The 24,601-nt window shown below is 41.0% G+C and overlaps 2 protein-coding genes across 4 annotated transcripts in view; both read right to left on the reverse strand.

The window, feature by feature from the left end:
- The window catches only part of carhsp1 (calcium regulated heat stable protein 1), a 29,957-nt gene extending 16,441 nt beyond the window's left edge, over positions 1–13,516 (reverse strand). Inside the window, exon 1 of one of the 3 annotated variants that reach the window (XM_087837306.1) lies at positions 13,316–13,516. The gene's annotated coding sequence lies outside the window, so the exon portion shown is untranslated. Of the gene's footprint in view, positions 1–10,208; positions 10,407–11,284; positions 11,372–13,315 lie in introns of those variants that run through there. The other 2 variants (XM_087837307.1, XM_087837308.1) reach the window with 2 other exon arrangements.
- Positions 13,517–18,316: 4,800 nt separating this feature from the next.
- Positions 18,317–23,326, reverse strand: naa60 (N-alpha-acetyltransferase 60, NatF catalytic subunit). The gene is made up of 7 exons (XM_006805102.3): positions 23,115–23,326; positions 22,452–22,567; positions 22,122–22,251; positions 21,136–21,232; positions 20,203–20,437; positions 19,901–20,066; positions 18,317–19,822 (listed from the first exon to the last, which is right to left on the reverse strand). The coding sequence occupies exons 2-6, from the start codon at positions 22,559–22,561 to the stop codon at positions 19,910–19,912; spliced, it is 729 nt and encodes a 242-aa protein (XP_006805165.1). The 5' UTR covers positions 22,562–22,567; positions 23,115–23,326; the 3' UTR covers positions 18,317–19,822; positions 19,901–19,909.
- Positions 23,327–24,601: the final 1,275 nt, after the last annotated feature.

Below are 24,601 nucleotides of genomic sequence, written 5' to 3' on the forward strand. Positions count from 1 at the left end.
CGTATGACCCTGAAGGTAAGCGCGTCATGGACAGAAGTAAAACAGTATGTTGGATGTGCCAGCAATGCTCAATTACATTGGTGGGAACTAGTGTGTTAGCGCAGTTAGCTCGTTAGCGTGTTGGCCGTCCAGCCCCACGCACGGGGCGATCCGTTAACGGAGATTTGCCGTGTTGTGGCGTTAACGTCATTTTAACGAGATTAACGCTGACAGCACTAGTGGGAACACAACGAATATGACTGCACATTTACTCCGACATCATCCTCGTGCAAAGACAAGTGGAAGCAGACAAAAACAACAAGCACGCATGCTACAAACTTTACCCGAGTCATTTAGACAGCCGTTAGCACATGATTCTCCTTATGGGGACCTGATATGTTTAATATGCTGCTGAGAATATAGCCCAGAAGAAGCGTATAGTAGAGCTTTTATTTTGGAAAGAGACATTTCTCTGTAATAAACTCTCTTTTCCAAAGATGAGTGATTTCTCCATCAGATAGATTTATTATTTTATTACTTTGTTGTTTCAGCAACATTAAATTTAAAAACTGTACTTGTGTTAAAATATATATTTATAATTTTAATAAATGACAAATTAAAAAGGCATGAACATTTTTTTTGTATTGAAAAAATATCGAACCGTGACACCAAAGTATCGAACCGAACTGTGAGTTTTGTGTATCGTTGCACCCCTAGTCAATATCCATATGTTATTATGTACTGTTCTATAGGGTTGTGACCTATTATAATATAGGCGGTATAAATTCTCCATGATATAAAAAAATGCCATATGACAATATTATTGCCATATTAGGCGAGGCTATAACACCTTACAAGTCGTTATAAATCCCGCTGCCTGCAAACACCAATAAAACATTTTTCTCGTATCAATAGAAATATTTTCTTGAAATACTGCGATATTATTTCGAGGCTATATTATCCACCCATAACCCCACATGTCTGCTTATTTTGACAAAAGGCATCCAAATACTTAATAGATCAAAGAACTTCATCTTTCTCATCGACAACATGCAATCTGTGTATTAGCAGAGGAGATGCAGCCGCAGGCGTGTGTCTGCTGTGTTACACAACCGCTGTAATATAGTGATAACATCACTAATTCATTTAAACAAAAAACCCAACAAGGGGTTGCAATATTGAATCCTTCAGTCAGCTAATAACCATCACATCCTGAGCTACAATAACCATCAGCAGCTCAGCTCCCCCTAAACAGACACTCATTTATCATTCGCCCCTGTGAGGTGCCAGGAAGGTATAACGGTAAAACAGCCCCTTAAATGTACCGCTTTCAATCTCCGGCACCCTCGCACTGGTCTCACTGAGTTAAAGACTCCTAGCTGACATAAACCACGGTCACATGTTTGCATCTGCACTGCGACATTCTGCGAGGACCTTGAGCTGCTACAGCTGATGGAGGCAGAGTCATTGTTGCATCTCCACTCTTAAGCGGTCGAGATGAATGAAGTGGACGGCGGATGCAAATGGCTCCAGGCCCCTTATTGAAGACCTCAATGCGCGCACACAAAGAATAACGCACAAAGAATAACGCACACAAAGAATAATGCAATCTGCTTTGCAAACATTATGAGGCTGTGTTGAATGCAGAAAGCAACCTTAAGCGTGACATATGAAGCTCTCTGTGGAAGCCACTGTGGGTGGGTGTGTTTGTGGTGCTGTGGGTGCGTGTGTGGCTGAAAGTGAATTGCATGTGTGTGATGACAAAAGATGGTCCCGATCTCTCCATTTGATGACTCACTCCCTCGATGTGCGTCACTGGATTTGGTGTTTTAAACATTACGCAAACTTGTGAGGGCTGACCATGACCGTCAGCAAACTGCTGCTTCACACCTGTTTACACGAGGAGCCGTATGAATGCATCTACAGACCTGAGCCCCCACCCACCCAGGAATCCACTGTATAGCTTCCAGGTCACCCCTGTTTCCCCACCTCTCAGAACCCACCGTCACCCAGACACAGACCTGAAACAATACATACACTTTAAAATGGGTCAGTTAGGCTGCTAGGGTTTAAGTTCAAGCTTTCTTCTAAAAGCGATCAGCTAATGCAGAACTGAGACTACAATAGAAAACCAAAAAGCAGCCGGTATCAAAAACTGCGCCTCCAGATTAGTTCAGCACCAGAACAAGCAGCAGCTATTAAAGTTGCTACACTGTGAACAGCACAACTCACTTTTCACTTAAATTACTGCAGTTTCATTTTCATATGAGAGGTTTACGTTTTTCTTGATTTAAAGGAGTTGGACTCAAACAGCATCATACTGTCCTCGGTGCACAAAGTGTCAGAATTACACCACTTGCAAAATAATTATATGATTTTTTTGGTACATTAGCATACTGTTTTAACATTGTTTAAAAAATAAAAAGCATAAAAACAGTGTTTTCATGGGCTTTAGGCACCGTGTCTCTTGTATATTGATGAGGATCATTACACAGAAATCAAAACAAGTGGCTCATTGATTTATTCGTATGTGTTCTTGTGGTCGAGAGCAGGTGAGGAGTCACGACATCACTTTTGATTCGATTGGTAATTTTGTTGCTTTTTTAAAAAATATTTTTGTTGTTAATCTCATAAACTATCTGCTTAATTTTAAATAAAGCAAAAAAACAAAAGACCTAAATTATTACTTTTTTGCCTCCTAATGCAAAACTGTTACAAGCTTTGTAACAATCTTTTTACAAGCAGGTCTTCACTGTGTTTATATTGTACACATGCTGCAGTCTCAGGTTACACTTCTGTTTACATGAAAACTGCACCGGGGAGCTGAAGCATTCTTCCTTTTCTTCAGGCGAACATGCTCACAGCTCTGCCCTCTCCTGTGGGCGTCACAACCACAGCTGGTGATTCTTCCTGTTCAGTCACCGGACAGGAGAAATGCTTTTACTGCCATATGTGATTTGATTCTGAATCTCTTCAAGCTCATCTGGGCAGCCGACGTTCTCCTTTTAATCTTTTCTAATGATTTGACTTTATTTTTGCCCCAAAACAATAAGAAAAAATAAAAGATAACTTTATAGAAAGATGTATCAAAAGTAAGAAACCTGAAACCTTTGAACACCATGTGTGTGTATTTTTCTTCCTCCTTAAGGTCTTAACTTCCCGACTTCCCTTAAGAAAGGGATGCCGATAAGCTGATGGGTCTTTAAAGAAAGAGGGCAACATCCCCTCCCAGGGTCATACTGACCAGGGTACTGTAAGTGAATTTAAACACCGTCTTCTTTAAAGGTTCTTCACTGTAACATGTAACAATCCACCTAATGTTACATGAACACTGAAATTATAAATATCAAACCAGTTATGTGACATGCACCACAGCATATATGAAACATATTACACTGGAGTCCAGTTAAACAGCAGCACAGACTCACTGCAACATACAGTAATGTTGCTTGATATTGATGTACTGGGATTCTTATGCTTGGCTTTCAAATTGCCCAGAATCACAGCCAATAAAAAACCGACAATCATGTCAGATGCCACTTCTGCTCTACTGCAATTTTGGACGTGCAGTTTCCACACTGCAATAACCACAGGCTCCTGAAAACAGTGATTTGGGTAATTTAGTTACAGTCGCTTGAAGAGAACTTAAAGCAGCGGGTAAGAAAGATCATATCAAGATCAGGTCAAAGGAGAAACAATCACTCATATCACTTAACTCATATTAAAGTATTTTGTTTTAAATATATAGATTAGATATACATACAATATATCTAAAGTGTGAAGGTTGCAATTATGAGGATTCAAACATATGGTTTGAAATAAACGACCAGCAGATTTAATGGTTATAGCTGTGGGACAACAAAAGACCAATATACTGCTAGATCAATACTGGATTAGCAAACTGACAACTGTATAACTGAATCATGGCTATTTCTCTATAACATGACAGTATATCCAATAGGGGTGGGGAAAAAATGGATACTGTGTAGCATGGTGATATTTTGTTTCTAATAATGTATGGATACAGGGACAGCAGAAATCGATATTTTGTTACAAAAAGGTTTTTGTGCTCTGACTTCAGAGCATGTTGATCCTTTTCCTGAGCAAGAATCCTGACATTCCTTCACTGTCCAAATGTGTTTAACTTGTTTTTGGCAGCAATAAACATGACAGTTTACTTATTTTAATTTAAGACATGTTTTATTTAATTAAGTTTAAAACTTTTTTACTTAATGTAAAATTATATTTTGTTTTAATTTACTTTCAAATTCTTCAGTTGCTGAAGGGGCTGCATAGTTTTCATAAACTGCATAGTTCAGAATAGCTATAATTGTACCAGATGGTTGATTCAGTTAAGTTGGACTAGACTGTAATACAAACCGTTCAGTTTGTCAACAATAAAACTGAAATGAGAGAAAGACTGAGTGTGAGACTTTGATATTAGAGAAAATGAATATTGATAAAGTTTACCTTTATGTACAGAATCTGAATATCGCAAAATATTTTTAAAAATTGCAATAATATCGTATCGTGCGTTAAGTATTGTGATAATATCGTATCGTGGGATGTATGGTGATTCCCACCTCTAATATCCAAGTAAACAACCATCAGCAGGTTTTATGCATTTGGGATTAAATTGTCCTCGCAGACTGATTATGTTTCAGAAACTTGTTTTATTTTTCTAACAGCGTCCACTTCAAACTAGCTAGAAGAGCAGCAACAACACTGTTTAGTGTTTAGGAGCCACTGCTCAAAAACAGAAGGTTTGAGGAAACAGGTTTAGGTGAACTCTGCTCTCGACCTGAATGAATATATTTGCTGCACTGAAGGGCATCCAAACGTCTTTGACCTTGGAGAGCTCTTTAGATTTTTGAGTGATTAAGTCTCTCGCTTCAGTGAGAAAGATAAGAGCAGGTCGTAAATGTTTAAGTGTTTCGATCTGCACTAAAACTAAGCTGGTTTCAGTCATGAACACCAGGTCTGATTTTAAATAGTCAAGTACATTTTTGTCCATGTTCATTATCTGTTTGTTTTTTTATCCAAAAAGATGAAATATTTGTTCAAATATTGTCTCAACTTCAAAGGTGGATTCATGTTCTCATTTTGATAAATCCACTAAAAACAATCAGTCTGTGTTTCTCAGCAATCATCAGCTGCTGGATGGATGCAGAACCATTAGAGCGCTCTGGACACAACACATGAAACAAACAACGAGCAATTAAAATCATTATGTCTACAATAAGGGCACACAAACTGAAAATTACATCTGCTGGCGCGCTCACAAAGCTCTCTCCTCAATCGTTAAATTACACATCTGTTAATAACAATGTTGAAATGAAGTTTGCAGTGAATCCATTTCCCCCGTAATCATTTACTTTGACATCATTCAGAGCAGCCAGCAAGAAATCCGACACCCAAAAGGTCGATGTTGGATACGGAAATAATTCCTGTTGATCCTTTGGACAGATAAAGCTACAGTTTGTTACAACATCGACGTTCAGATGTTGACACATTTTCATAAAACATGACGGTTTTTGTGCATTGAAATCAGTCATTTTAAATTCAGCTTCTATTGCCCGATTTACACGACTGACCCCTCCTTTTAATCATTTGAGCCAATAGAATCACGGTGACGTCACTGCGAAGCGGTGAACATTTGTTTTGGATGCAAGACAGCACAAGTAAGACAAAGTTTGTGCTGTTTTTCCAAATGTGATGCGTCATTTTGGTTTTTGTTTATGGTTGGTTCAGTGAATTTTGTTCGGAGCGTGACGAAATTTGCAGTTTTGGAATCTGTGACATGTCAGCGTTTAGTAGAGGCGTTACTCGTCCGCGTGCATGCCTTTGGGTGAATCTGGGTTATGCCTGTATTTGGCGTCGCAGCCCATTAAACTGGACGTTCCCCTCTCGCCCCAGCAAGTTGGAAAAAAAGCTGCCTTAGAAGTTAGCATGTGGGGAAGTTGTTGGCAGACAGGCTGATTAAAAACACTTTGGACAGCAAAGCCGGTGGCAGACATGGAGACGGGGAAAAGCAGGCCTGGGCGAGGAAGAGAAACTGTAGCTGTGTGAGAAAGGCTAAGAAAACAAAAGAGTGAGGGCAGTTTGTGGGGTCACTGAGCAATGCAGCTTTCTTTGAATGGAGCACAAATTTATTGCTGTTGACAGTTTGGATAAGAGCCACATTTTGATTTATCACCTGTTGTGATTAATGATGTCCTCGCAGTAACTGTTACTTGCATATCAAATATGAAAGCTTGTAAGATGATGGGGATAAAATGTGTTTGTATATTTATTAAGTGTGGTGTGTTTTATGTTTGGAGGTCTAGAGAATCTCATTTTACACCCTGCAGACAAACAAAATACACACATCGAAGTGAAACAGTGCAACCTGATCCTGTGGTACCATCACTCACATGTATACTTTTACAGCTTCCCACAGGATGCATCTTCCTTGACAGAGAAAATTTGGGGGGGTTTGGGGGTCCCAAAGCATTTTAACCAAAGCCAAAGTTAACTCACCAGCAGCTCTAAAGCTGTGGTGGCTACATTTACTCAAACACAGTCAGAAATCAAAGGAAAATGATCTCCATCAAATATTGTATCATGTAATTACTGCAAATTGTATTTACTAATGTAGTCGCACCCAAATGGCTCCTTGTCAACCAGGAAAGTCTCTGCAAAGCAACATGGCATGTCTAAACAAAGAATAATACACGTAAGCGCTATGAGAGAGGAGTTCACCTGCATAAAGACCATTATCATTTAAATAGTTTGCTGGCTTTGTACGTTTCCATCCGATGACTTTTACAGAAAGGTAAGCAGAGATAATGGATTAATATTACTGCTGCATATCTTTGAGAAATACTTCATATTCTGTGTATTTACAGCATCATAATCTATAATTCATGTTTGCTGTCCTGTAAGGACAAGTATCTGTTGCTACAATGGCTGAGCACAGCCCTACATCTTCATTTAAAAACAACAACACCAACAATCTGTGGCATAAACAGGCTAGCTGTGTTTCCACACAAAGCTAGCTCCACTGCCTCACTTCTTAAAGCAACTAGATTGATGAAAAAGACGAGTTACCTGTTACTGAGGTCAGTTACAGGACACATAATGCGCTCTCAGCATTACAGCGGTGAATGACAACAAACACACGGCCTGTAAAAGCAAAGATTCCTTAGGAGAGAAACGAAAGCTTGCACACATACAAGGTAATACTTGCACTTTGTTCCAGTCACTCATTTTGTTCAACTGTATATAAAACAAAGTGTACTGCGGGCTTTGGCGTCCAGAGGACTGTACTATGAAACCAGATTACTGGATTAGCAAACCAGGTCTCGCTTTAAGTCAGAGTTTTCTGCGTCACGAGAGAGGCTCGGTTTTTACGTGGCTAAATATTATTACTTCTTATTACTTCCAGGCTAGACTACTGCAATTCATTATTATCAGGATGTCCAAAAAACTCACTGAAAAGCCTTCAGTTAATCCAAAATGCTGCAGCAAGAGTCCTGACAGGGACTAGAAAGAGAGAGCATATTTCTCCTGTTTTGGCTTCCCTTCATTGGCTTCCTGTTAAATCCAGAATTGAATTCAAAATCCTGCTCCTCACATACAAGGTCTTAAATAATCAGGCCCCATCTTATCTTAATGACCTTGTAGTACCATATCACCCTATTAGAGCACTTCGCTCTCGCTCTGCAGGCCTACTTGTTGTTCCTAGAGTATTTAAAAGTAGAATGGGAGGGAGAGCCTTCAGTTTTCAGGCCCCTCTTCTGTGGAACCAGCTTCCAGTTTGGATTCGGGAGACAGACACTATCTCTACTTTTAAGATTAGGCTTCAAACCTTCCTTTTTGCTAAAGCATATAGTTAGGGCTGGACCAGGTGACCCTGAATCCTCCCTTAGTTATGCTGCAATAGATGTAGGCTGCCGGGGGATTCCCATGATGCATTGAGTTTTTCCTTTCCAGTCACCTTTCTCACTCACTATGTATTAACAGACCTCTCTGCATTGAATCATATCTGTTATTAATCTCTGTCTCTCTTCCACAGCATGTCTTTATCCTGTCTTCCTTCTCTCACCCCAACCAATCACAGCAGATGGCCCCGCCCCTCCCTGAGCCTGGTTCTGCCGGAGGTTTCTTCCTGTTAAAAGGGAGTTTTTCCTTCCCACTGTCGCCAAAGTGCTTGCTCATAGGGGGTCATATGATTGTTGGGCTTTTCTCTGTATCTATGAAGCGCCTTGAGGCGACATTTGTTGTGATTTGGCGCTATATAAATAAAATTGAATTGAATTGAATTGAATTGAATTAAATCACCATGGTAACTTATACTGATAAAATCTGTTCATAGATTTGGTTTGTTTTTAACTCTTCTGGTCTTTACAGTATGTTTTAAATTTGATAGAGATTCTCTTCCAGGGGAATAAAATTTAAGTTGAGTCGTATCTCACTAAAACCACTGAATGAAGCATTGCATCGTCACGTTAACGTATAAATGTGGGACTTGATTCAAGTCTCTTTCACACTGCTGGAACGGCAGCTACTACAACAGAGGACACACACCACGATTACCTGCTCAATCAATATTACAATTTGATCTGCAACAAACTAAAGTGATTTCCATGCCTCTGTTATTAGGCTATGGGACAATAACATGTCTAAATATATCCAGCTTAAAGTTTCATAGCCCTAATGTGCAGCAGCAATCTTAGAAATACACAGCAACACGTTATCATCTGATAACGTGTGACTAGAGTAGGCGGCGCTCACAGGGATCATTTCGGGTTTAAGAAGAATGACATTTTGGGGGGTTGTCCCAAAACGTTTTAACGTTTGCAAAATGCTAATTTTTATGAGAGCATGCTCGCAACCTGAAGCAGAAACACCGGCTTAACAGGGAAAGTTGATCACTAGCATCATGATACTTGTTACCTAGCTGGGTTTTTAGAATTTGTTGAGCCAGCTAATGCAAAGTTAGCTTTTCTGTGTTGAACTTGTGGGTAGGATACTCCTCAGTATCATCGCTTATGACTGACGCTGTTCTTGTCTGTGTTGTCATCAGTCGTCTGTGTTTGTTTTGAAAATGTGCGTTTCAGCATGGTTGAGTCGCGCACTGCAGACTAAATCTACCTCGTCGTAGGCCAGACGAGGACCCATCACTGCTCTACACCCTCCATTAAACCCAGTGTGAGACCAAAACCAAAAAGCCACAATAGCATATAGGTGAGAGAAATGTGCCACGATAAATACATACATTCAGAGAGATGAGGCAGACAAGCATCTCTGCAAATGCAGTCACATTACACTCTGACTTCTGACTGCTGGTTTGATTTACAAGTCAAAGATATCCTCTTGCTTTCTGTCATGTGATGACAGATCAGTATTCCCACTCCAAACACACACAGACACACAAACCAGTCCACGCATGAATCTATTTGCACTCAGATGCATCTTTGCTGCAGGTGTCTGTATGAAAATAGAATGAGGCAGAAAACAATGTCATCTCAATAATGATGACATTATTTTAAGACATTATTGTAGGGCTGCACGATTTTGCATAAAATGAGAATCACGATTTTTTTGCTTAGAACTGAGATCACGATTCTCTCACGATTTTCTTTCCCAGTATAAATATTTATTGCACTTATTAACTGCACATCAACTTCGTAACAGTTGAGACTGAACATAAAAACAATAAATAAACATAAAAACAACAAATGTCTCACATTTTGTCGTTGCCACAAAATGTTGTACTGCTTGAACTTCCGTCTCCACCGTTGCTCGACGCTGCGTGTATAGAGCAGGTGGTGCAACAATAGAAAAATAGTTGTGGGACGGCACTGTGTAGCGTTTGTCTAGGGTGTTGATCATTTTCCTAAATCCCTCGTTTTGCACAGTGTTGATGGAGCCATATCTTTGGTCAGGTGATAAGTAATAGCCTCCGTAATTTCTTTGTGCCTGCGGGAGTTCGACGGGTATAGGGAAGCGCTGTATAAGTTTCCCGTTATTGATGTTTGGGTGGTTGACCGGGACGGATTTTCTCCTGTCACTTTCTCGTCACTTCTTGTAGTGTTACCTTGCGGTGCTGCTACTATGGCAAAACACACCTTGCAAAAGATTTTTTTTTTGACTCTCATCGTCTTCTTTGAAGGCAAAAAACTTCCACACGGAGGAGTGAGAACCTTTTCTTGGAAGTAATTTTACAGTGGGGTTGTCATTCTCACCGCCATCAGGAAACGTTTCCTCTGCGCTCATTGTGTTTTCTCCCCTCGGGCAGTTTCACGTGCTGTCCGTTGTTTTTTTCCCTGCCAGATGGCTTCTGTATCACGTGGTATAAGGCTCCGCCCTCGTCATTTGTTGAGCAGGAAGCGTGAGCGCTTGTTTTCATGCAGATTACGTCCCGGATCAAAATGCGGTACAATCGTCATCTTTTTTTCTTTTTTTTTTTTTTTTAATTAAATCGTTGTCATTTGGAAATGAGATCGCACATAAGTATGAATCGAGATTTTCTAACGATTAATTGTGCAACCCTACATTATTGGGGAAATTAGGTAAAAATGTCACTGACTGGCTAGCTACTGCCATCACTTTGACCACTGATCTAACAACCCTGAGCTGGCTCCAGGTGACACAGTCTGCAAATCTTCCAATCGGTGCTAGCGACAGGATTTAACAGGCATCGTATGACAGGTGATGGCAAGCTGGCAGCACTTATTCGTACAAGTGAGTATGCGAAAGTATGATTTATGTGTCAGCTCCAAATGACAAAACTTGAAGTGTGAAAAAGTATCCAGCACGCTGACATGATTACAGGTCAGTCAGTTAAACAGTTCTAATGATGGTTATTGATACATGCTATCAGCGGTCCATCCTTATCAGGTAAATGATTCAGTAACATCAGCACACACAGGCGTGAGATTTTCAGACACTGTGCATATATTTAAATAACAAACTCAATGTGTGACACAGTCACCACAGCTTTTACACTACGGTGACACTCATAGTTAACAGCCAATTTCTTACAAAAATAATACAGATGAGAAGCAGCTAATGATTATGAAAAATCACACATATCCAGGTAGAGCACAGTTGCAAAGTCATTACTGAACAGAAGTCCAACCAACACCAAAATAAAAGTCTGTGTGACCTCTGCCACAGACTGCTCTCTCACTGCATAACCAGCCCAAATGCTGGGACAAAGACAGGAAACACCTCAGGCTGCAGCATTACTCCAAACTAAATATCACATGACTGCAAACAGTTCCAGCCATGATACGTTTGCATGCAAATCTTAATTTACCAGTTTAACAAAGTGCTTCCTACTTTCCGAAGTGTGAGCGCCGATGTGCCAGGCATAGATTGCAAGAGCCATTCCAGTCATAATTCCCTACCCTGCGTGGAATTTGCTCCCAAGGTAAACAACAGGAAACACAACTGCGCAAAATGCAGTCACATGCATTTCACTCGTGCACACAGACACACACAACTTTACAGGAAAGAGGCCACAAAACATTAGCAGCTCTCTTTTATCTTCTAGTTGTAGCTCGCCGGCTTCCCTCTCCACCTTCAGTTACGCACCGTCATGTTTACTGCACTTACAGAAACACACGAGCATTACACTCGATACAGATACAAATTAAGACTTGAAATGAGATGCAGACAGTTTGGATTTCCATCTGCTTTTGTCCCTCCTCTCGTTGCTGTGTCCTCTTTATGCTATTACACGTCTTTCTCATTGTCTCACGGGAGATTATTACAGCCGATCATGTTGCATTCAAACAAGCTCCTTCTGGCTTCACAGCCATAAAACAAACAAAAAAAAAATCCACTGATGAGAGTTAAAGTGGCCTAATGGCACCGTTATCGTCTACAGCTTGTGTTGCCGGTGGAGGCTCTGACCAGAACCTACAGCAGGTGGAGAGCTGGTTCAAATACCACACCCATCTCCAGCTGCAGTCAAGTTTGAGTCTGAGAAGCAGCTGATTATACAGCTCCAAAGTTTATTGGGGTGGTTTCTTCACAGTAAGTTTCCCTCAACCTTATGAAAGACATGTCTGATAATTCAATAAATAAGAACTCAATAAAAAATGAGTGAATCCAGAAATGTTGGAGCTCAGCATAAGATCCAAACAGACCCAACAGCAGCGGGTGTCTACTGGCTTCACTGCATTCTACTGTGCAGTTCAACTGGTCGAGGATGGCGTTCATATTTTGACACAACGTGCTAAATCATCACGTCAGTCAAGCTGACATCGAATGCAGTGTTTATAATAACTCCACTTCAGCGGCCATCTAAAGTGACATGACATTTGAGAAGTTGTTCAATAAAACAGAAAAACCACAATGAAGCACTTAACGATAAAGTAGACTGGCAGAGATCAAAATACATCTGAAATTTAAATATGTGCTACTTTGGAAGTTTATTTTTTTCACGTTGGGGGGAAGTTTGAGGGTCTTATACGGTTTAAAAATACACACAGACACACAGGTGCTGGATAAAACCCCAGACCTGCAACTCGCTCTGTAATTTGTGTGCAGCTCTGGAGAGACCTCAGCCTTTAACTGAAAACCACATCCTCAGTGAAACTGTGATGATAGCCAGTCAACACCTTTCCTTAGAAATCGAGGATTTTTTTTCTTCACACACAACCAAACAATAAAACTCAACGATATCCGCTGACCAACACATCTAATGATATTTTTCTTGCTTCAACCAACAACAGGCAGGAATCAGGGCTCACAAACAGGATCATCCTCCACCTTTGCTGTCCTCTGTGGCTAATGCACTCACACCCACACGGAGAAAAACAAACACGCACTTGTCCAATAATGAGCTGCTGATAGATGCTGGCAATATCATGCGGCTCTTAAGCGCCCACAGATGCTCGTCCTCCAGGACTTCATTAGCTCTGAATGGGGGAGTGTTGAGAAAAAGCCTTTTCAAGTTTCTGAATGAAAGCCTCTGACTTTCATAAACACACACACACACACACACACACACACACACACGCACACACACTTAGCTCAGACTGGTATCCCCTTGCATGCTTTTGAGCCCCAACCCCCCAAAGGAAATGAACTCCAGCTCGCGCCAGGAAAACGCGATCCTTGATGGAAAGCAAAGACTGTGGAAATCAGTGAACTTTGGCGCCTCCAGTGACTTACAAATACAAACGAGTTTAAATAAAAAGACACATTTAGTCCGCTGAGCTCATTTATATGAACCACAGTATTTATCGAGCAGGTGTAAAGTTCACAGCAAAAACTATTAGCTAGCTGCAGAGATTAGCCGCGCGCTCACAGAGCTGCGCTGCTTATGTTTGAGTCTCACCTTGTTACCTCCAACTTCAGCACTGACGTTTCTTCTGAAGCGGGAAAAGTTTCAGCTCTGAACACAGTTTAACGTCGTGCTGCGGGTTTGTTGCTCCGCTGTAGAGCGTGGTGAGGATGAGCTTCAGCCTCCCGGAGTCCAGCAGAGTAAACTCTTTCACTCTCTCTCGCTCTTTTTCCTTTTTTCCTTCTTTTTTTTTTCTCAATGGGCGTAACACCATCGGAGTGACGTCACCTGTTACCGTAACAGGCGCTACAGCGGGACGTCAAAAACGAGCAGCCGTAAATACGCGACACAACACGCACAGCGGATTTGTTTGGCTATTTTATACAGAAAACCACTTTTTACAAGAACAAGGGAATAAATAAAATGTTTACGTTATGTTTGTTGCATTTGTATGCAAGTTACTGTCATTTTATTACGTTTCAAATAAATAGACAAACTCGTGTTGCGTGGGAATAATAAACAGCATATCTGCACGCTGTTTATTTAACCTTAAGGTTTCTGAATGCCATGCAATGAATTATCTATTTCTATCGTTTCCCATTGTATATATCGCACATTTGTACATAAAACACTTTTGAATTAATAATGCTTGATTTTTCCGTCTTTTAGTATATCTTTGATTTTTCCTTCTGACTTGTGAGCTGATGTAAGACGTAAATTTCTTACGTGTGGGATTAATTAAGGTGTCACACAGCCTGACAAAAGAGATTTCATACATTTTTGAACCAAGAAATTGTAATAAACACCTTACGTGGCACAAAGACAGCACTTATTGGAATAAACAGCTAATTTAACACATTTTATTACCATTTCATGTTTTGGTGTGCGTTTTATATGAAGCTATACTTATTTTTTCTTTTGGTTTGTTTTTTTAACCATGACTGAAGACAAAATTAAACTTGAAAGGAACGTAACAGGAAATAAGATGGAAAAGGTTCATGAAGCACTGCCTCACATTCAGCAGAGGGAGACATTTTCATACTTAAGCTCAGAATAAATGTGAATTAGACATCAGTTATATTTTTGTAACGTTATATCCTGTTAAACACAGTGAGTCAGTGTCTTCTCTTACCACCGTCTATTGATGCTGTCTATACAATCCATGTGGGAGAAGCACAGAGAACAACACATATGTACAAAGGAACGAGACTGTGGGAACAAACCTCCATTCGCCCTTTAGATGACAAGAAAAGTGCTTCATGAAAAATGACTTCACACTGAAGAGTTGTTCGTCACAGCCGCGCTGGTGTGACGGAGGATAATAGAAGTTGAATTTCAAAGAGCATCCACACAAAATGATCTGGAAATGCATAGACAGTGACACATGACCCACAAACCAACTGTCCAATAAGAGAGTGACATAATGAAGCGCAGCTCTACATCACTTTGTTTTCATGGGCATTTTTACATTCAAATTCGAGGTCTGCTGACTTTTAGATACAGCTTCATATCAACCTCAATCGGTTTAGCCCGCCAAGTCAATAGTCTGCACGGTGACCTGCTGTTGAGGCGCACACATGCCCAACCAAACACAGGAAGCTCGCAGTCTAGCATATTCACAATGAAACAAAAAGAGAAAGTTAAGGTCCGGCCTGCTTCTTTACTCAGTTTAAAAAGGCTCCTATGTTGATTTTCCATTTGACACTTTTTTCATGTTTGAATCTACACACCAGGAAAGATATAAAGCGAGGAAGTCATGTGGAATTTACTACACTACACATTTAATCCTGCGATACTGAAAAGAAATGCAATTTTGAGTACATGGTGAAGAAATGCTGCTGCAGTAAAGGAAGCTGTCAGCATGACTCTCTGGGAAGAATTCTTAAGAAATAAACGTGTAAAATGACAGAAAGAAGCTCGTGTGTGACTAAAACACAAGACTAAATGCTGCATACGGTAAAATATTCTTTTGTTGACTGGTGGAGGCTCAGTGTTGAACCGCACTGGAAGTGAAAAGGCTTTCTAATCAAATGAATCAGTAAACTATATACACTCCCAGGCCGCTGGTCAACTGCTCATTAACGCAATTATCTAGTCGGCCAATCGCATGGCAGCAACTCAATATATTTGGACAGGAAGACATGGGTACAATCTGTGAAAGTGCAAACCGAGCATCAGGAGGAAGAAATGTGATGTAAGTTCTCTAAGTGACGAGTGTTTGTCAAGCAAACCTCCACAAAAACAAAAAACAACAAAAACATTTGATTGATAGATTTTTAAATCGTCTGTAAGGATTTGGAAACTGAAAAGCCGAATGACTGTATTGTAGAAGAATGGGTTAACATTTACTGTATCAAAGAGAGTGACAGCATGTGGAATAAAACATTTCCTGTGCAGAGGGCGATCGGGATTATTCATGCTGGATAACTTTGACCTGTGACCTCCTCCCCGCCACAGCATCAGGTGTCCAGTTTGTAGCCCGTCACAGATTAAACCTTCGTAATCAGTTCGTTCAGTCTGTTAGCATCACAAGCTTAAAGCTGCTCCCCTGGCAGACCAGAAGTATCTGATGGAACATTTGCTGCATGTGTTGAAGGATCGGAGCTTCTATAGGAAGTCGAGCCTTCTTGTATGCAGCCTGTGTTGGTCCTTCAGTTCTATCTAATAGGTCCTCATCTCCATGGACCTACAGGGTGCAATATGCACTGTGGTACAAAAATGGGAAATAGATGCAGCAGTTTACTGAAATTAGGCATGAAATTCCCCTTTCTGTTGGCATAGAGACATTTACTTGGACATTTAATCTGAGATTTGTCGTATACGAAGAAAAACTGTGCAACACCAGCAGTAAGTCTCTGTTTTTCTACACAATAAAGATGCTGTAGTTTACTCTGGACACATTATAAGATCAAACAAACAATAAAAACAGGAACTTTCTTTCATTGAATCATTACTGCACCATGAATGTGTGCACGAGAGGTCTGTGTCAGTAGGACAAGCTGGAAAATTACAGTTAAAAGCCCAAAACTTTGTCCTACTTCAAGACGTCTTTGCCGGGCCGATTCTGGTCCACGGGTCTTATGTTTGACACCCTGAAAGCAAACAGCACACTAACACACATGCTTTACTGACCACACATTTCGTGCTCATACATCTGCACTGCGACACAGAACCATCCAACTTAACCACACAGTCTTTTTTAACTGTAATTTAATGTTAAAGCTGATCTAAAATATTGAGCGCGACTTCTACCACCTCACGTTTCTTTCTCTCTCAGGAAGCCTAATGTTGGCTGACTGCTGCCGCATGCTTTCAGTTGTGTGACTCTTACAGTCTGGTGAAACATTTCAGGGGAAACATCGGAAGCGTCGGCTCTGAGTGGGTCTTCCTGTTGCCCAAAGAGCATCAATCAGCTAAGTAACACAAACACAACCAGTGCACAGGACGATGATCTCACCCATGTGTTATAGCTCAAAAACATTTTAATAACCAATTATTAAACCATATGCAGAAACCTCTTAATCCTGCTGTGACCACGCAGAGCCATTTTATACGCACTCTGTATTAAAAATGAATGAAGCTTAATGAGAAAATCAGCCCGTTTCCCATCATCTGCTTCTGCATCAGTACTTCAGGACGGAAAAGCAGCATTTTGGCAGGATGTTAATGCTTCTCTTGTGGATGTACGGCACCAGGCTTCAGGTCGCACATTAGCAAAGCACTGACACATACATACACAACCCACAATGAGTATGAACTACTATTTATTAACTCTTATCAGCCCAGTTAGCGGTGCAGTGGTGCATATCAAACTGATAGCAGGATTCATGCTTTTTGAAATAAGGACTCAGGTCTTCATCGTTCTGTGTCCGCCACGCTTCAGGTCAGTGTCGTCTTAAAATCAAAAATTCTAAAATTCACAGATCTGGTTCATTTTCTCATTTCTGGCACAAATTATATATAAAGCAATAAATAACCTGCTTCCTGACAATATTCTAAAAATGTTTTCTAAAAGGGAACGGGGACACAATTTGAGGGGGGAATTAAATTTAAAACATCCTCGTATCTGTACAACATTAAAAAGTTTTTGCATCTCTGTGTGTGGAGTGAAGCTGTGGAACAGACTAAGTAAAGATATGAAGCAATGTCTGAGCATGGCACAGTTTAAAAAGCGGTTTAAGGAGATGGTTTTTACAGGGTACAGGGACGAGGTAGAGATTTGATCGGGTGTCTAATATTTTCATGTGTGCAGGCGCACGGGTATGTTGGTATGGGTATATATATATCTGTAGGTTGTGTATCCTTTGAGGTGTTAATGGGGTTATTGAAAATGTGTATATGTGCGTATGTGTAAATACGTATGTATGGATAGATAGAAACATATATGTATATAAAAAAAAAAAGAATAATAATTAAAAAAAATAAATAAATAAATAAATACACATGACATATAATGTAATTGCAAGGAGGTATTTCTGTAGTAAATAGATTACTAGATAGTGGAAAAGGGGTGGGATTAAATAAGCTCATGCTTCTTCCTGCTCCTTTTTGAACATGAAAGTTATTTGTAGTTGTGGTTGCTCGTTTTCTTTTTGTTTTGCTTTGTTTGTCTCTTTTAATTCTATGTTGTTGTACTTTTTTAACATGTTCAAAATAAAGATTCAATCAATCAATCAATCCACTGACTTCATCTTAGTCAGTACTGCTGAACCCTGCAGGTCACGAGGATCTAACACAGATGCATCTGAATGTGTTTGAAGTGTACACAATATTTAGCTCACCAAAATATTTATAGTGCATTTTTCAACTCTGGTCCAAGATCCACTGGGAAGATTAACCCAATGATTCTGTCAGTGTTGAGAAGCTTTAGCTGTTTGTGTTTTTAAAGAGGAAGCCCAGAGTGTGGGAATCAGAAAAGTCAGAGGCTGACCTCTGACCTCGAGCTGCACTGTTGGAAGCGTTAGTGTGTTTGTTTTAGCTCGACTCATTCACACGTCTTCAATGCGATGAAGAGGAACACTGAGACACAAACCACTGAGACCAGGGCCTGCTTGGAATGAAAACAAGGCTCAAGTTTATGATAATAAGACAATCACAATGAAAACAATAGAACACTGTCGTCCTACAGCAGGGCAACTCCGACTGACTCAGGTTTACAATCGCTCCAATGACACAGATTTATTGCATAAACAATGTCAGATGTTTCCAGAAACCCTCGGGGCTGGTAAAGTGAGAAATGAACACCCGTGAACTATGATTATGATTCTTTTGTTTTCACAGTCACCTCTGAATGACCTCATTCAGTGCTGCGCCGTGTACAAAATCAAACATTGTTGCTCTGATACAGTGGATCAGGTTTTGTGTAAAGTCCAACGAAGCTCAAACAAAATGAAGAAACCTCCCCGCTGCTTTCTGACAACATTAATCAGCAATATTTGTCTTTCAGCCCCAACTTTGGCACTTGCTAGGTTCTAATTTTGGGACCCTGTGTGCTTATACGTACACACCTGCATGCATGCAGGCACGTTGGTGGACGATGTTTCAGCTCTTCTACAGGCCGACATAAAAGTTTAATCTGGGACAAATTAAAAAAAGAAAAAACAAACATACGGACATTTCTCTACATCAGCAGCAACATCAGACCAACTGGGCTGCAGCCAGTTACATTAAAACCCTAAAATAAGCACCCAAGCTACTCTCTCTCATTCCCATCTGGATCATACAAGAGAAACAACGCAGAGTCCTGTTTTTGTTTGCTTAGACCGCACGTTACCATTACAATTACTGCACAACAGAGCGCCAATTTCATGAATGTTGTGAAGGAAAAGGAAATAAATCTGACTGAACTGTGCCTCAAAGTTTCCTTCCTATAATCACCTTCATTCTTATCTGCTTCCCGATTCAGTGTATACTCTTAAAGAGACAGGGATGGGTTATCTTCCAGCTAGTCCTACTAACAGCATAGAATAGACACACATATTGAGAGCAATGTATATATTATCTTAGTATATATAATATACAAACAGTGTACATAGTCTCTGACAGTGGTGGACAGGATGAAGGGAGACAGAATGATGGGCTGAACCTGTAGTCTCTGTTTGGTTCCCAGTGTGTGTGTTACACCCTTTCCACATCAAAAATACAACCTGTGTTTGCCGTTTGTGCATCTGGGTTGAAGTATCTGAAGCAGGTCCTCCACTCGCTGCTGCCTGGCCTCTGAGGGAGTCTGCCACCGCTCGGCTAAACTCAGATTACAGCTGGAGCACGAATGGGACAGTGTGATATGTATATATGGGCTAGTAGAGGATCTGATTAAATGAAGGAAACAGTGGTTTGTAACCATAACTCCCACTGTCTGTCAGTGTAAAAACAACACTGCACATTTCATGACCCGCAGTGAAACAAACCCTGTGGGCGCTGAAGTATGTGAGCGGTCAAATGCAGGTTGAACCTGAGGTCCTGTGTGTCGCACAGGGCGTGGAAAGCTGTAGGAGACTGAGGATGTGAGTGTGCGTGTACATCGGCGTGTACAGGGGAAGACTGACGGGAACATCTGTGTGACTGAAAAATAGAAAAAAAACCCAGTCAGATTTAATTAATTAATGTAATATTTAATAATGTGACATGTGTCACACTCACCGTGCTGTGTCACATTGTTCTGCTGTACTGGATGCCGGTCTTGGAGGCGATATTGGACCAGGGGAGCAGCGAGCGCAGCAGGGACTGGGCCTGTCGGTACAGCCTCTGAGGGATGGAGCAGGGGCTCAGGCTGGCCAGGGTTGAACCGATGTGCTGGATATAATCAGTGGGACAGGAAGTCAAGGAAAAAGAAACAAGGCAACATTTACTTTTTCTCCTGCAACATCTGGACAAGTATGGCCCAGAGGAAATGAAATAACAGCGAGCAAGTGAAGTATTTTCCTGCTTCCAAAAAAGGATATAATATTGTCCAGGGTGGATGACCCCCGTTGATGTAGAGCACATATGTGAATCCATCTTTGAGGACGCCTCGGATGGAGTAGTAGTAGGGTAGGTAGTGGTGCTGCCTGAAGTCCCTGTTCTCGTAGAAGTTGATGGCAGTGTTGTTGGTGGTGAGAACGTGCAGGTAGATTGCCTTACAGTGGTCCTGGGCTGTCGTTGATATGTGCTCCTTCAAACTGTCCAGCAGCAGCGAGCCTGAATCGTTTCAGTCAATATTAATGTAGGTCAACATCAAATTAACATCAAGTCTCACAGCAGATGAGTTTTGTAGTTCCAACATGTGACTCGACTGATCAAATCATTAATGTCTTTGATGAGACGGTGTCTAATCCCCGATTCGTTCAGATTCCTGCTAACTGAACAAAGGCTGTTAATGTAATTTATATAGTGCCAACTCATAACAGTCACCTGACCTTTATATTGTAAGGTAAAGACCCAAGTCCAACAATCTGATAATCCCCCATAAGCAGCATCTATGACTGTGGGAAGGAAAAACTCCCTTTTAACAGGAAGAGACCTCCAGCAGAAGCTTCAGGAAGGGGCGGAGCCATCTGCTGTGGCTCGTGGTGGTGAAAGAAGATAAAGAAAAAAAAAAAGAGGACTAGTGTTCGGTGACTGTTCTACTACATGTAAAAAAAAAAGCCAAAAAATGTTAAAATGTAACAAAACACAAATAAAATTGTATAAACTGGGCTCAGCCTAAATGGCGTGGAGGCTGTATGACTCCAGATTACTTTAAAGGGAAATTATTCATTGCATTTTCTGACCATCAGGTTTAAGGCACGTTTAAGGCACTCGTGCCCTGGCTTCGCATTTCAGACCTAGAGGCTGTGTTTGTCTTGTACATAAAGCCTTTGGTTTTAGCCACAACTGCAAACGGTGTGTCTGTTTACCTATGCCATGTTTCCTGAACTCTTTGACCACTCCCAGGCTGAGGATGTAGGCTACCTGTGTGTCCACGGGGAAACTGGAGGCCAGGATGTCTCCATCCTAACACGCATACATAGAAAGAAACAGACATGTACACAAGTTGATTATTTCAACGTCCACAGTGGTGACAGAATAAAAGCTACACTTCTTCAAGCTTTGTTATCTTAAGTTAATCGTCCGTACTCTAAACTTTCTCTCCACCCGTCGAGATCTTTGCCCAGGGAAATTAACCACAGGCAAGGCCGTTTATAAAATGCAAATCCTGCACCAATGGAAAAAATGTCAGCTTAAGAACACCTCACATGCTAAAGTGAGAGAAGCAACGTTTAGACATTTGTTAAATGGAATCAGTCAAATTCCAGTGTTTTGTAAATCTACATTTGCCACTTTTTGTACCGATTTCTCAGATGTTGGAAATGTCACGTTGAAAACATGCCAGAAATTTGCATACTGCACATTCAAGTTTGGAGCTTATAGTCTAAACTCATTCAAACATCCCGATCAAAGCAAAATCAAATCCATTGCACTTCGTTTACACAAAATTAAAAAAGACCACAAGTTACAGCTCTTCTTTCATCAGTTTCTTTCTCATTACCCTCTTCTCCTATATTTCGGGCTAATGAACCTCTTTACCAAAGGTATCCTTTTTGCCAAAGCAGTGCACTAAAAACAGTCGACTACGTCAGTGATCTACTTATGACATCTCTAAGCAGCAGCAGACATTCACACACTCAGTGACACTATGTCCAGAGAATACAATGTCATATTTTGGAGGAAATCCGCATTAAGAACATAGCTGCTGCAAAACACTAAAAATATTATACTGCACCTTTGACTGGACTGACAACATGTTACACTTTGGAGGTTCTGATTTTCTCGGTCAAGTACTGTGCAATATTGAGCCTTACTTTCTGAGCGAGAGATGGCACATCAAAACTGAACCTCTTACCTCTTTGTGTACTTTGGTCCGACCTTTGATCTCGGCCACAATCATTCCCACGATGCCTCCTCTGTAGGTGGCAGCGAGGGAGAAGAACTTCTTGTTGGAGGTGATGTCCTGATACCATGAGTCTGGGTACCTGGAACCAAACGTCAGACGGGTTTCATGTCAGACTATTACTCAGACTCAGAGGTCTGCTTAACTTATGGGCCGCTACTTGTTAGCACACTGGGCATTCAGTTAACAGGAGTCCATTTATGCCAGTCGATAACAATGAAACAAAGACAGTTCCTATACACACAAATGTCCGCCAATGACACTCTCGGTATGATAACTTACTCGATTGGGAACCAATCACCACAGAGCAGCTTAACGTTCTCTATGTCATCGTGGCAAAGGAAGCGGAGCTGGACTTCACTGAGGGCTGTGGGAGGCACCACGTCACTCATTCACACCTGCAGGTCCCAACAGAGTGCACAGGAGAGATGGTGAGACTGCAAAAGCAGACTAAAAAATACCCTTTACAATTAAGTACAAGGTGCTGACTAACACTGAAGAATGCAGACCTCTGCTATTGTGCAGTTCTAGATAACAAAGAGGAGTCAGGTAAGCCCTCACACAATTAACACGCATTACTGACATTTATAAAAAGGTTAGAATGACACACATATAAACGGACCAGCAGAATGAAACGCAATTATGACGTAAAAAGCCCCAGAAAATTAAACGCAAATATGTAATAGGCATCACATAAGGTTGCTCATAAAAAGTGATGAGAGTTACACTTAGCAGTCGTGTACACAAACCTCTCAGGTTTTTGTAAATACGAAAACAGTGACGTTATTTCTTTATTTACGTAATATCCCGACAGAAACGGAGCATGCTGCCACTGGTATCAACAGTGTCACTCTTGTGTCCGCAGGTTTACCCACATTTCAGCGTACAGCACACAGGCTAGTGTTAGCTGCCGCTAGCTAGCGCTCTGATGCTAAGCTAACGTACCTTGTTTCTACACTCGGACCGGAGGAAAGCCGAACACAATCAAATTCCTTGAGTGTCACTCGATACAGTCACCACTGCGGACACAGCATGATAAAGCACTGGTTTATTCCCGACTCTCAAAGCCGTTTCATTACGGAGCCACTGCTACAAGGGTTGCTACGCTAACCAGAGCTCTCCGTGCTTTGATAACAGCTGGATGTTTTCTTCCTGTTTGTGGCTGCTACACGAGTGACGTCACTTCTGAGGCGTTTCCTTGTTCTGTTCAGTCCGTTGGCGATTTGTCGCCACCTGCTGGACAGAAGTGTGCTCTACAGGAGTGACTCCTCCATAAAGAAATGGGATGAGAAAAAAAATTGAATTAAATTCTTTTTTTTTTTTTTTTTTTATCTTAAAAGCATATCGATCAATTCATTTGTGTTTTTGTTGTATTAACAAATTATTGCGGAAAGTAAAGACAACAGTGGTTTACTGGACATTAAAATGTTTTCAGAAGTATCAGTACTATCAGCAGTACTGTATTTACTTGCTATCAGACCGGAGCACAGAGGCGCTGCTTATCATTGATAAATAAGACTTGCTCTGGCTGAATGAAGGCGAGGAGTTCATTTCATGACACATATCAGTGTGCAGATTCAACTTAACCTGAAATGTTATCAAGTTAAAGTTAGGAGAGCAAGAAAAAAGAAACCGGTAAGAGTGGACATGTTGTAAAAGTCAATAAAGCGATAAAGCCAAGGTAAGGTCTGTATAGCCCCAATTCACTGATGATGATTTCATGCCCCAAACAAAATATGTTGATATGAACTGGTTCGTAGTCATGTTGGAACAAGAAGGGACCATCTCCAAACTGTTCCCACTAAGTTGGGGGTATGAAATTGTCTAAAATGTTTTGGTATGCTGAAGCATTAAGAGTTCCTCTCACTGGAACAAAGGGGCCGAGCCCAGGTCCTGAAAAGCAACTGCACACTGTAATTCCCCTCCACCAAACGGCAACCGCCAAACCCAGACTTATCCACCAGATTGCCAGACTCAGAAGTGTGATTGGTTATTCCAGAGAACAGGTCTTCACTGCTCTAGAGTCCAGTGGTGTGCTTTACACCACTGCAGCTGACGCTTTACATTGTGCTTGGTGATGTAAGGCTTGGATGCAGCTGCTCAGCCCCGGAAACCCATTCCATGAAGCCACACACTGTTCTTGACCTAATCGGAAGAAAATTGCAGAAATTTGGTGACTTTTTATGTACGTGTGGCCATGAAAGTGACTGGAACACCTGAATTCAATGATTTGGATTGGTGAATACTTTGGACTATATAGTGTATATTACATCTCCCAAGCCAGAAGGATTTGTGTACCTATATTGTTTAGTGTCATATGTGTCATGTCATTAGCAAGAATGGGATTGTCCCATTCAACCTTACCAACCTCATAACTATTTATCCACTGTGTTTCAGAGGGTGCACAGTCCATCGGGTATCCTTCAGACAGA

The sequence above is a fragment of the Neolamprologus brichardi genome, unplaced genomic scaffold (genome assembly GCF_056152115.1).
Source record: "Neolamprologus brichardi isolate AB-2024 unplaced genomic scaffold, ASM5615211v1 NODE_ptg000031l+_length_7269946_cov_1, whole genome shotgun sequence".
Taxonomy (NCBI): Eukaryota; Metazoa; Chordata; class Actinopteri; order Cichliformes; family Cichlidae; genus Neolamprologus; species Neolamprologus brichardi.